The sequence below is a fragment of the Sceloporus undulatus genome, chromosome 5, assembly GCF_019175285.1.
Source record: "Sceloporus undulatus isolate JIND9_A2432 ecotype Alabama chromosome 5, SceUnd_v1.1, whole genome shotgun sequence".
Lineage (NCBI taxonomy): Eukaryota > Metazoa > Chordata > Lepidosauria > Squamata > Phrynosomatidae > Sceloporus > Sceloporus undulatus.
This window is the reverse complement of record NC_056526.1, coordinates 39,734,808-39,748,572: the sequence shown is the minus strand read 5'-3', so window position 1 is coordinate 39,748,572 and position 13,765 is coordinate 39,734,808. Positions and strand designations below refer to the sequence as shown.

General features: G+C 40.5%; 2 protein-coding genes across 6 annotated transcripts in view; one reads left to right on the top strand and one right to left on the bottom strand.

Moving 5' to 3' along the window:
• The window catches only part of RRP7A (ribosomal RNA processing 7 homolog A), a 10,293-nt gene extending 493 nt beyond the window's left edge, over window positions 1-9,800 (top strand). The window contains exons 2-7 of one of the 2 annotated variants that reach the window (XM_042467771.1): window positions 1,658-1,800; window positions 3,193-3,318; window positions 4,259-4,382; window positions 5,617-5,714; window positions 6,662-6,860; window positions 7,984-8,425. In XM_042467771.1, the coding sequence (XP_042323705.1) occupies window positions 1,658-1,800; window positions 3,193-3,318; window positions 4,259-4,382; window positions 5,617-5,714; window positions 6,662-6,860; window positions 7,984-8,069 (776 nt within the window). In that variant the 3' untranslated portion in view covers window positions 8,070-8,425. Of the gene's footprint in view, window positions 1-1,657; window positions 1,801-3,192; window positions 3,319-4,258; window positions 4,383-5,616; window positions 5,715-6,661; window positions 6,861-7,983 lie in introns of both variants that reach the window. The other variant, XM_042467772.1, reaches the window with a different exon arrangement.
• Window positions 7,393-13,765, bottom strand: part of SERHL2 (serine hydrolase like 2) — a 23,836-nt gene continuing 17,463 nt past the window's right edge. For 3 of the 4 annotated variants that reach the window (XM_042467764.1, XM_042467767.1, XM_042467766.1), the window contains 5 exons: window positions 12,419-12,498; window positions 11,897-11,931; window positions 11,038-11,114; window positions 10,572-10,665; window positions 8,768-9,711 (listed from right to left, as the gene is read on the bottom strand). In XM_042467764.1, the coding sequence (XP_042323698.1) occupies window positions 9,592-9,711; window positions 10,572-10,665; window positions 11,038-11,114; window positions 11,897-11,931; window positions 12,419-12,498 (406 nt within the window). In that variant the 3' untranslated portion in view covers window positions 8,768-9,591. Of the gene's footprint in view, window positions 9,712-10,571; window positions 10,666-11,037; window positions 11,115-11,896; window positions 11,932-12,418; window positions 12,499-13,765 lie in introns of all 4 variants that reach the window. The other variant, XM_042467768.1, reaches the window with a different exon arrangement.

The following is a 13,765-nucleotide window of genomic DNA, read 5'->3' as shown; positions in this document are numbered from 1 at the left end:
GAGAGCCAGGGTTTACAAAGGAAGAACAAATCAGTGTCAAATGCTCCTCTATGCAGCAACACTACAAACAAAATGTATATCTTCTCTAATAATGAACATGATAATTTTATTTATATCCTGCCTACTCCAGTTACAATCGAGGCGCCTTATAGCAAAAACAATCTGATACTGTATATAATAAAACAGTGGTATCCAATAACCCCAAAGTCTACCCCCGCCCCCTAAAAGAACAATTAAATCATGTATACATGATTTAATTTCCTCTAATTTCTCTAATTTCTATTGCTTGTTTACAGTGGGCCCTCTCTAGTCACTGGGGTTAGGGATGCAGGACCCCCATGAAAAGTGGGGGGAAGTCAGAGAACGCCTTGCTAGGAATCTCTAGGCCCTCCTGGTCAACATCTACCAGACGCTGACCATAGAATTGTGCTGGAGGACCTACAAATGCCCAGAGAAGTGTTCTCTCTAGGAATCTCTTAAGTCCTCCAGTGCAACTTCTGGGGCAAGTTGGCCATAGAGATTCCTAGAAAGAACATATTAATTAAAGTCATGAATAACCAAAGCTGCAAAAGTCAAAGCCACAAATATGGAGGGCCAACTGTATAGTGAAACAACCTGGCAGGGAAAAAAGTCTTGAAGGAGCGGAGCATAATAAGACCAGCGTGGTGGTGGAATAGCTTCACCATAGCTCACTTTTTGTTGTACAATAAACCCAGCCCATCCACTTTTTACTTTGTCTGCTTGTTTTAATAAGCGAATACAGTTGGCCTTCCTCATTTGCGGCTTTGATTAATACATTCTCTCTAGGAATCCCTCTTAGGTCCTCCAATGCAACTCTGCTGGAAGAGTTGTGCTGGAGAACCTAGAAGTTCCTAGAGAGAACACTTCTCTAGGCATTTGTTGGTCTTCCAACATGATTCTGTGGTCAATTTCTGGCAGATGTTGATCACAGAGTTTCACTGGAGGACCTGGGGATTCCTAGAAAGGTTTCTCTCAGGTAAAAAGAATAGTTTTTGTGGGTTTTTCAGGCTATGGGGCTGGGTTTGAGAAGGGTTTATTCCTGACGTTTCCCCAGCATCTGTGGCTGGCATCTTCATGGAATAGAGTGGGGTATATATATACTGTATATACACTCACTTCCATGCCAGCATTCTCTGAAGATGCCAGCCACAGATGCTAGTGAAACGTCAGGAATAAACTCTTCCAGAACACAGCCATATAGCCTGAAAAACCCACAAAAAAACTATGGATGTTGGCTGTGAAAGCCTTCAATTTCAAACAAACAAACAAACAAAAAAAGAATAGTGTTTTTTTATTTGCGGTTTTTCCTTCCCCTCTAACCCCAGTGAATGTGGAGGGACCACTGTATAGCTGCACTGCCAGGTATACTTTGGCATTGAGGCTTTGTGTTTTGACATTTCCCCAAGTGTTCAGGGGCTTCAACACTGATAAAATCCCATAAGCTTAAGATGTTATTTACTTTAGGAAATCATCCACAACTGAATTTCTAGTAGTAATGAATGCCACAGATTATATATGGTGTTGTAATCTATGTGTTTGAGTCACTTAAGATGAGTAGTGCAATAGGTCCTACAGCCGGTTGTTTTTAAAAATAGCAACATATTTGGTTAAAAAAATTATTATTTTTCCTTTTTAGCAATACCAGTTAAGTTCTCTGAAAAGCACCAGTCACCTCACTATCTCTATGTGAAGGAGCACAAAGTCAGAGAGGACAAAGATCGTAACAGGCCACAAAACCGCACCCTTTTTGTTCTGAATGTCCCCCCATATTGTACAGAGGTAAGTATCTGGGAAAAGGAAGGAAAACTATAACGTTATGGACAGATGATTTTGGAGAACAGTACAGCACCTTTTTTCTAGGAGAGGTTTATGCTATGAAAGCATAAGTACCATAGTTTCCACTTCATATGTGTAAAATTGATAATTCCTTTTTCTCATGCTCCTTGCCTTTTCTACAAGGTTTACCAAACCTTTTTGTTTCTGCCTGAGGATATTTGAGTTTTCTGGTGAAATGTGAAGAAAGCTTCCTTTTTATTTATAGTTAAGCTGGAACATATTGTTACTCTGTGGGCAGCCAGCTTACTTTAATAAGTGCAAAACTGGAAGGCATGAAAGATGAGACACCAGTTCTTTATTCCTGTCATATGTCAGTGCATATACTTATTGCTTGACATAGTGGATACACTACTAGTGATATATAGAATTTTTGCTTAAGGTTTTTTGCCTGTGAATGTGAGTGGTCTTATAAAAAGGGGGGTGTTGTACCGTGGTAAGTAAGAGATTTGAGTATACAAACCCAAAAGAACTAGTGAGCATTTGTGGTTTCCTCTTGATTACATTTGTTTTTAAACTATTTTAATTCTAATCTTATTACTTTTAAATTATTAAATAGTTCAATATATATTTTAGCCTTTTAAAATATATTTAAAATATATGTTTGTATTTATGTTTAAATTTGTCAGAGTAGTTTTATTGTATACCACCCTGAGATATCTAGATAGAGGGCAGGAGGTATGTGTGTTTATTTGTATATGGGCCTAAGTATCCTAAAGGAACCAAATCCTGTCTGTAAACTAAGCAGGGTCAGCCCTGGTTAATACTTGGATGGGAGGCTGCCTATGCTGTAAGCCTTTTTGCAGAGGAAGGAAATGGCAAAATCACTTCTTGAGTATTCCTTGCCTAAGAAAACACTGTGAAAACACTTCCATAAGTCAACATACAACTTAAACATATAGACACATACACACGTGTGTGTGTGTGTGTGTGTGTGTGTGTGTGTGTGTGTGTGTGTGGAAGTGCCTGATTTGAAGAGGATAGGATATATGCCCAAATCCTCAGAAGAATGGTGGGAAACACATATTATTTATGTATTTATTTAAAAAATAAACATACCCCACCTTATATCCAAATAAAGTTGGGGGGGCACTTACAAATAATTGCATACATCGAAGGCCGAATAGCATATATAGCATATATAGCGCATATATATATGCGCAAATAACATAATACAAAGCAGGAGGACCACTTACCAGCCAAGGTGATGCAGGATATAGTACAGTAATCTGGGAGCAAGCAGTGGAGTGTTTTAGAGTAATAGGGATTATTTCAGATTTCCAAAAGTTCTCTTTTGTAGTGCTCAATCATGCTGTGTTTGTATTTTCATCATTGTAGGAATGTTTGTCAAGACTATTCTCTGGCTTCTGCTCAGTACAGTCTGTTGAGATGTGTGAAAAACCAATGCTGGGAGAAAAAACAGAACCAGTTAAGACCAAATTCTTTGGTGCAAAGACACCTTCAGTAAGTCAAGAACACTGAAATGGGATGGGATAAAACTGAGGTGTTCACAATTGGGGAGGGAGAAGGAAGCTGTCTTGACATGGATGAAAGCAATTACTTGTTTCATGGCTGTTTTTGTGTGTGTGTGTGTGTGTGTGTGTTGAACTGTACACAGCTGGTTGCTTCCTTGTGTGTTAGGACCTGTGACTAAGAAACTGTCACTTTGAAAGTGAAAAAATACACTGGGGAGTCTGAAACATACTGTCTTCCTCAGCTCAAATGTAATAGTGGAAATAATCCTTTAATCTTGGGGAAGGAGGAAAGCTGAGGCAGTGTGGTATAGTGGTTTGAATTTTGGACTTTGACTCTGGAGATGAGGGTTCAAAGCCCAGATCGGCCATAGGTACCCAGTAGGTGACCTTGGACAAGTCACACTCTGCCTCAGACAAAGGCAAAGGCAAATCCCCCTCTGAACAAATCTTACCAAGAAAAAAACATGATAGGTTTGCTTTAGGGTCACCATAAGTTGGAAACAACTGGAAGTCACACAACAGCAGCAATGAGTAGGAGAGAATACAGTGTTCTGGTGCCTGCAGCCTCCTCTTCCTCGTGGCTTTGTGGTCAGCTGCAGAGCATGCAGGTGACACTCTTGCACTCTTTCCTTCCTTCCTTTTCTTGCCTCTCCTCATGTTTAAAAATCAAATTGCACATGTTGAATTAAACACAGTTGAGCCAGAGGCCACATCTTGGCTGGGACACTTTGAATGCTAAAAGAGCAGTAAAAGAGAGAGAACTGGCTTTCAGGTGGGAAGGAAGGGAACAAGTAAATGGCCACAAGGAGCCAGGAGTACTGTATTTGCTCCTTCCAGTTATTGACATAATTGACTTAGTATCTCATTCATTGCAGCACATGCAGATGAAAACAGTTCCAATTCATAATTTTGTGCTTCTTGTTTCACAGGGCTTCCGAGTTGCTTATGTGGTCTTTAAGAGTCCTGCTGGAGTGCAGGCTGCCAAGTCCTTATCAACAGAAGAGCCCCTACTGCTATCTTCTAACAGTCATCCTGTGAAAACAGGCATTCAGAGTAAGTTAACCACAACTGCCTATATTTCCTTTTTTGCTGTGTCTGGCATATAGGTCTAGAGGGGATTTAGGGGCTGAACAGACCGGCGTTTAACGCTGGCCTCAGGGCAGAGTGGGGGCATGGCGGATGCACGCCGCACACCCCAACTTCACCTCCAAGGCGCCATCATGCTGACCACCTGACCAAACAGCGGGTGGTGCTACAACACTCTTTTGGCATGGCATACAGATGACACAGGCCAAAAGAGCACCTGAAACTGCCACCGTGGTGGCAAAAGCACCCTTTTTCTGGCTCCAAAAGGAGCAGCCTTTTGCTGTTCTTTTTAGGGCCAAAAAACCCACTGGATTGGGGCCACAGCATGTAGTTGCTGCGGCCCTGATCTGGCAAGGAAACGGATGGTGAGGGTGGCTCCAAAGGGGTGGTCTGTTGAGTTTTTGACAATGCCCACTGCTAACTAAGATGCATTTTGGACCAGTTGTTATCTCTCAGCCCAACCTATTTTGTGGAGCTGCTGTGAACATAAATTTTGGGACTACAACTGGTTGGGAAGAGGCTGCCTCAAGCTTATTAGCATATGGGTGGGGAGCCTCTGGCCATCCATCTGTGGCTGGATTATAGCACCTATTCTTCCTTATCACTGGCCTTCCTGGCTGGTTGTGGTAGGCACTGCAATTCAGTGATTCAGCAACATCTGAGAAAGCTACACATTCCCCACACCTGCTTTAGAACAAATAAGAGTGGGTCTGAAGTATAATAAAATATCAGTGCTGTCCAAATTGGGTGCTTATCTGTCAACTACATATGTTAGTTGACATTTATCCTTCTTTCCTTTTATAGTCTTTACATCATTTATCCTGTTGTCACCCAAATGCATGACTTGTCATGATCCCCCCCCCCCCCCCCCCGCTTTCCATTGATTGCCATTACCAGTAACACTGGAACACAGAACTTACCTACTCGCCATCCGGTATTGTCTGACTACCTTTGGTTATCTCACTGCACTTTTATTTGTAATATTCAAGAAATAGAATAAATGGGTAATAATGGATTGCCACCCTTCCAGTGTCCATGGATGTTAAGTCCTATAGCATGGCTATCAGGACCCCACAATTGATTCCGTAGCATGTGTATATGATGAAGGACCTCTTAAGTTTCCAGATTTTTTTTCCTAGGTGGTATCTGGATATTGATTGCACTGCTAGGTAATTGTTAACTGTTTTCTTCTTCTTCTCAGAGTGGATTGCCAAGTATGCAGCTTCAATTGTGAATCCTACAGAGCTGAAAACAGAAGTGGATGCTTTCATGCAAACCTATGATCAAAAGATTGCAAAGGTGTGCTGGAGATATAATTGTGGTAACTGAATATGTACTTCCATAGAAGGGTCTCTTGGATTCAGCATGTCTGTACGGTTTGGGATTAGTTATGGATGGATAGAAGAGCCAGTGTGGTGGAGTAAGCAGAATATTGGAGTAAAATCTGGGAGACCAGAGTTGAAATTCCACCCAGCTGTTAAACTGGCAGATCTTGGGCTAGTGATGATCAAGAAAGATTATTTTGAACATACACTGGTACAGGATAGGCAACCATCTCACCATGCTGAATTCCTTGGAGAGACGGGCAGGATATACTGTCAGAAGTATCTACTTGTAAGATTTCTCTCCTTCAATGTTGATAAGGTATCCTATGCTGGGAGAAAGGCAGAATATAAATTTAAGCTCCACTGGCACACTGATATTGGCCATCTTAAGAGGGCAAAAACTTCACCAGTCTTGTGCTGGTCTATGACCGTAATAAAGATGAACTTGAACCCACCAGTTAGTCAGTGACAGCAGATAATAAGGACCTCCTTGCACATCATCTCAGAAAGTTTTTACATTGGTGTAATCTGCAGTTACACTAGTTTAAGTTCCCAACTCTGGCCAATAATAGAAAAATTGTGCATGCAAGTGAGTGTTTTTCAACATATCCCCTGCTCTTCTCTGCCACAGTAGAGGTTAGGATAATTTTTTCTCCAGTGTCAATGGATTAAACTGGAAATGGACTGGTGGGAGGATCACATTGTCTAAATGTCATCACTGCCCACGCAACCCTACATTTCCACAAATCTTGGCCTAATGAAGGGCTTGTTGGGGGGGGGGGCTTAATCCAAGGGTTGTGAAGTTCAGTTGAATACTCTCTGGATTTCTGTGTTTGAGGGGCAGTTGTGGAATTAAAGCTTACCATAGATGTATTGTTTTCTTCTCTTCCAATTTCTCTGCCATGCCTTCCACTGGTATAGGAGGAAGCAAAAGCTGAGAAGGAAGATGGTGTTCCAGATGAGGAAGGGTGGGTGAAGGTGACGAGGAAAGGCCGTAGACCTGGGCTCCCACGGACAGAGGCAGCCAACCTGCGCGCACTGGAGAGGGAGAAACGCAAAAGAGCACGCAAGGAACTGCTCAACTTCTACGCTTGGCAGCATCGTGAGACCAAACGGGAACGTAAGTATATTCACTTGCAATCTCTTCCATTGGAATCTAAAGGGGATCATTTGATTTAATAGTAGTTGCTACCTTCTTCATGATATCTCACTGAGATTATTAAGTGTTAAGAGTAGCAGGCATTTTTTTGATTTTTTTAATTTGAACCAATGGTGGGCAAAGTGCAGTCCATGTACAACCCCAGCCCCAGTTTTAGTGGTGCATGGCAAAGTTGGCCCCTACCCCCAAAACACAAAGGGCCTTTTCAGTTAAAAAAAGGATTTGGGAGAGGACATTTGATGGTGTGGATGGGCAAAGCTGCCCACAATTTAGTTTGGAGTGTGCGTACTGGAAGCTACCCACCACAATTTGAGCAGCAGCATGCTTTTCTTACCATGTGTGTTTGGTGCACATGTGTCTGTAAACATCAGCAAAGTTTTGTTTTTTTTAAAGTGTGTGTTGAATAAGAAAGAACACAGCTTGAATAACTTTCTAGTACTTCCTTGAGATGACTCAGAATGTACTCCAGGAGAAGCAGACATGAGATCAAGGCTTTTCCAGTAATTTAATTTTATTGAGAAAGTATAACAAATTGGCCATTTAAGAGATGATTGAGTGGACTGCCCCAGAGAAGGGAAGAAAAATGACAAGTAATGCTATTGCAGATGCTTTGACTCCCAGAGAAAAAGGCATGACAGAGTTGTAGTGGGAATCAAACATCTGACCACAGAGAGAGATGGTGTGGAAGACACTATTATCTTTCTTCTGTACTCATTTAAGTATACAAAGGACAGTAATAATTCTTTTGCTTTAGGGTAAATTCAGAAAGATGGAAAATTAAGAGGCTTCAGCTATAGCAAGGCACTTCTGGACCAAACCTACTGAAAGTGGGAGTGCAAAAATTAAAAGTACTCTGAACTGGTGTTTCAGATTAAGTTAAACTAGATTATTACCAGGCTCGCTTTCTGAAATTACCCGTTCTTGGTTTCGGAGGTACAAGAATTTGCACTCAGCTAGGAGCCCTAAAACAGACAATAATAGCAGAGTCAAAGCCTTATGTGGGGTGGAAATGTGGAGTGTTGGATGGGACCTCTTACGGTTGTATTTGGTAATCCTTTCTGATTTAATGTCTCATGTCTTTCAGATATAGCCCAGCTGAGGAAGAAATTTGAAGAAGACAAGCAGAAAATTGCACTAATGCGGGCTCAGCGGAAGTTTCGGCCATATTGAGTTTCAGAGTCTGTGGCTGTTGCTAAAAGAATAGCAGTAACAGTAAAGACTGCACAGAAGGGGTTTGGGAGGTCAAATCTGATAAGCTCTTTCCCCCTCTTTTAATATTTCTTGGACTGTCACAGAGGAAACAGATAAATATATATGGCTTTAAGAAATGCAGCCATTTTGTTTGATAAGGGCATGTAATGCTGGTAGTTCTGAAATGGATATTCTAGTGAACCAGGTCCAGAACAGTTTTATTCAACCAGTTTCTCTCTGCCCATAGAGCATGAGAACTTCTAAGGCAATTTTTCAGCTGGTGTAGACAGACACCTTCTGTTGTAAATAAATTTTTAATGTTATGGAGAAACTAAGATTATGCTGTATGTTCACTATTTTTCTGTTTGGTTTGCTGGAAATTGCAAAACAAACTTTCACATAAATAGTCCTAAGGGGCAGCTGCTTCTCAAGTTTATCTACTCCCTCAAACTATATTACATTATAACCAGTGCTTGATTGTACTCGGCGTAGATTACTGGTATATTCAGGAGCAATTATTCTGCTATTACTGTACACATGCCTTCATAGTAATACTGCTTCCTACACCATCGGGGGAATGTGGCCCCTGTACTTTGGTAGTTGTTCACTCTTGCTTTATATTGACTCTCAAGCATTTTATTATAATTTCAGGAACAGACTTCCCACTGCAAAGACGCTGAAGAGTTGCAGGCTATGACAACACCTGCTTTTATTTGCTACATTAGCTCAAGGGCCATCAACTTTATTACACTTGTAAGCACATTTGGAAATCGGAGATCCTGATAGACCATCATCACAAAATATCTGGCATCAAAATGTCTTTTGGCATAAAGATCAAGAAATACGCATAAGAAATTGAATCTGAATCCCACATACCAAACCACTTATTTAATCCTAAATAGCACAGAATGAAATATATACAGACAGCCTCTATCAGCCAGTATCAACTCCTTCCAGTAACCTTGTTTTTCCCCGCCATCACACTGGGTTTAGCATGGCCCATCTTTCCTCTTCACCCATCTCATTGCTAAGTGGGATTTAACTTAAACCAGCATGAATAACTAAAAAAAATTATTTGGTTAATAACTGTAGTCTGTGTAGACCCAATTTGCTTGTTTGTAGGAACTATACTAGAAGTTTATATATATGAATCATTTAGTACCCAGCTCACCATAATCCTTCTTAAATCAAATATAGGCACCAAGAAAGAACTGCATCTCACTTAACCATTTAGTAAGGATTTTTTAAAAAGCTGTTTGCATGGGCATATTGTTGTTGGATAAAAACACCAGTAGAGCTGCTTCTACCAGAAGGCACATTCTTGGCAATAGTAACTACAACACCATTATTTCTTTTATCTCACAAGACTCTTGCCTACCTATAAGTTATTCTGTGCAAACTAGGACAGTTTTTATTCCTGCAGACAAATGAGCAGCAATAGCCTCTCTCAGTCAGGTCTGGTTCTTCACATGACTTCTCACTGCTCTTAAGATGATGTTTGTTACAGCTTTGCTTTGAGGTTTTGATTGTTATTTAAAAAGGTGCTGACTATCCCAGCCACAACTTCCGGCTCATTGAGGTGGACAAAGTGATTACCAGAAACTTCAGCATACTGAAAATGCTAAAGACAAAAAAGAACACAGTAAGAAACATACTACAGAAGAGAAAAAGAAGAACTATCAGATAATAAAAAACAATACTGCTAATAAATGTAACTGCTGCAATTCTGTATCATATACTTAGCTATACTGTATAAGCTAAGTAGACTCTTCCATCCTGATTCCACGGTCCTCACTTAGTGGGCAGCAACCACTGCAGGCAACTGGGGTCGGTCTGTTCTGCTAATCAGAAAACAGTTTATTGACATTTCCACCCCCTTCCATGGGCAACCTCTGGTGTGACAGAAGCAGGGTTCTTGCCACAATTCACTCTCGCACCAGAGATTTCTTGGGTGTGTAGAAATGTCAGCTGCTTTGCATTCATAACCGTCTTAGTGAATTCTGACCAGTGTTTACAGAGTGTATATGTTGCCCTATAATTAAGTTCTCTATGCCACAAATTAAAAGATGATATGAGTGGATAGGTGGGTTATACACCAACAGTATCAGAAGAAAATTCGGCATTCTAAAATGTAAACATAAACTGGATCTAGATTCATTTAATTTACTCATTTATGTTCTGCCTTTCTCCCAACATGACCTACACACAACAGCCATGAAAGCCTATTATTTTGTAAGTGAAGTGAATTCTATACCCCACATCAAATATTCTGCAATTAAAATGGTGAGATAGACCTAGTTGTTGTGTTCCTTCAAGTTGTACCACTTCACCACTCTCTCTCTTGAGACAGACCTAATCCTACCTTTATATCTTCCCCATGATACGTACTTAACAAAGTGGAAGTACAGGGATACATAATTATGCTAATAATGTTGGGACAGTGGCTAGTGGTGTCCTCAGTTCTTCAAAGCTTGCACTCACCTCTTTTCTTGAGGCCCTGAATGCTTCCTGGATAATCACACTGTACTCAGAAAGGTGCTCTGGGGATTGTTTTGTAAAGATCCCATCTTGTGCTCTAGAAAGAAAACTTAAAAGTTTTAGATGTTTTCTGGTTTTGAGTAAGAACAGAAGAAATTAAGGAAACTGCATACTATAATTGTATTAATATGCGTGTGGGATCAGCTGTAGACATTACATTCAAAGGACACCTATATTTAGCCTTCTAATTGGTGGTGTTGATGAAGGACAAACTAGATTGGAACATGTGACCAGACTGATACTAGAAAGCTGCAACAATAATCAGTTCAGTATAATTCCTATCTCTTTTAATGCTCTTCTACAGTGAAGCAATCTTCATTCAGCCATACTCTTGGGATAGGCTAGGGCAGCACAATAGCTCCTTCCTTTCAGGCAGAAAAGCAACAATCATTAACTGTATGTCACTTACATGATCATCAATACATCGGCCTGGATTTTTTTCACATAGTTCACCTGATATTCTATATGAGTAGGATGGGAAGTGTGCTATACATGAAAGATAAAATGGCAAAGTAAAACAATATAAAATTAGTTAATATTCTGTTTTTCTAATTTACAGGATTTCTTGTAGAGCCAACCCAAAGCTTCACAGAATGTATGTGTCCCTCTTACAAGATACAGTGGCTGAAAAAGTCGACGTAATGCATCCTGGTTTGCTAACAAAGACCCCAGGTAGTTCTGTGGTTTTATGGAAGAAGCCAGCAAGGAACAGAGAAAATGAGCTTTAAAAACCCTTGAACTGGCTTTGGGACAAGTCACTGGTAGAATAGATGGCTGTTGTGAGCAGTAGTAACGAATCCACTGCATTCCAGCAAGCACTATTGTATACCTTGTGTCCCCATGTGAGAATAATAACTGATATGTGACTCAACATTGTCCCACCTCACCCTGTACTGCAATAGATTAATGTGGAAAAGAAGGATTTGGCAGGGGTGGGGAGCTTGTTCAAACGGATTCAACATGCTCTATCATCCACACGGGCACATTTTTTTGTCCTCTTGATTTACAGTTGAAAAACCAATTTGTTTACAAAACAAAGGGTAGTCCTCTCCCCCTCCCCCCTCCCCCCCCCCCAATCCTATGCCTTCTTTTGCCCTGAAAAGAGACTCTGCAAAATGAAGTGGGCTTGCATTCATATCCAGTTTTGTTTTAGGATCCAGGTGCAGTCCACTGCAGTGATAGAGAACTGTCTCTTGGGCTCACAGGGCCCTGGCCACATTTCCTTCAAGTAAGACACAGGAATAAAAACAAACTAAAGGAGAGCTTACCGAGAGGAGTCGAATGTCTCTGTTGTAAACCAAACCTACAGAAAAATTGGAATTAAATTATGAGGAATTTGACCTGAAGCAAAGTTTTTTGAATAAGGAAGTTTTAAATCTTAAGTGGGAAACTGGACCAAAAGGTAAGAGGCTTCAAATCAGAAGGGAAAATTTATCTTCTAGTCCCTGCAGCAGATCAACAGATCCAAACCAGAGCTTGGAAAAGTTCTTCCTTTGGACTACAACTTCCAGAATCTCCACCCACCAGCTTTTGTGGCTGAGGGCTTTTGCAAGTTGTCCATAAATGCCCCCCCCCAAGCTTTAGGCAGTCAAACCATTGGTCAGCTGGCCTAACACTAAAATGGATAGCAGTCTCAGGCAGTAATTTTACAACCATCTTAGTAGGGATATTCTAATTAAGGATGTCAGCTTTAAACTTTGGATCTCGTACATGTGAAACAGATACGGTACCCTTTTCACTTCACTCGATACCTAGTTCAAAATGGTCACTTCACTGGAGTGACTTCTTACCTCCTGGCACTTTAGTAGCCCCTCGCTCCAGCAGTATCTTTCCACTTTCTTCTGTTAAGTCATTATTTGCCTCCAGTAACCTAGGAAAGTCAAAGGGAAACATGCACAAGTTTGTCACTGAAAAAATGCTGAGACTACCATTTCTCCATACAACCAACTATATGGTTCTACTGTTTTTAATTTTTGGCTTTTCCTCTGACGTATTTGCAACTCCTCCCTTATTTTATTTTATCCTGCAATGTGCTGTGTCTCCTCCATTCTACAAGTCATAGAATATAGCTGGGTTCACAAACTCATGGTGGGCAAGAATTCCCCAAGTCCCCACTTAAATAATTTTACACCTTTTAATATTTATGGTATTTTAAGATACCGTGTTTAACTCTGTTTCAAGTTTAGTTACCAGCAGGTTTTTAACTTCATTTTGTTTTAGCCTTGTTGTAAACCACCTTGGGCCTCGTGTCAGGAGAAGAGAAGGATATAAATGAATTAGATAACTAAAGTAGAATTTTGAGAATAAACTTCCAACTTTTAGACAGACAGAAACAAATTATTTCCGAAATAGGAGACTTTTTAATGAAATATTTAAGTTCCAAATACAATTTTCCTGCTTGTTATGCGTTTTACTTGCCAGGCAATTGAATAATTGTTAGATTAATATCCTGCATTTTTATAAAAATTGGGATTCTTGGAACAAAGTTCAAAATTAGATACAAATAAAATCACAAAAAGATACAATGCTGAAAACTAAGCAACGGATATTATTAAAAGACAACTGAATTAAAAGCAACTGCCTGATCAATAAGTGTACAGTAACCACCATATAAAAGCCCCTTCCTCAGCAATTATCAAAGCTCACTTGAATAAGGAGGTTTGTTTCAGGACCGCAGCCTAATCAAAACTGATAAAACCTACTTTGGACTGCAGCTTCTAGACTCCCCTGATAGTAGCCATGTTGGCAGGAAGATTCTGAGAGCTTTCATTTGTTGCTGGTTTACTGATGGAAATGCAATGTGAAATCTTAATAGGCCTTTGACTATGATTTAGCAGGAATCACCCCTACAGTGTGATGTCATGGGCAATGGATTACGACTCTGGAGACCAGGGTTCAAATCTCTGTTTGGCCATGGAAACCTATTGGGTGACCTTGGGCAAGTCACATTCTGATCCTCAGAGGAAGGCACATCTTGCCAAGAAAAGCCCATTCGAATCCTGGTCTCCAGAGTTGCAATCCAACCCTCAAACCACTCCTCAAAACTGGCCCTCTTAGGTTTGCCTTAGGACCACTGTAAGTCGAAAATTACTAGAAGGCACACAATAACAACAACTAACCTTCTGCATGTTTAAACT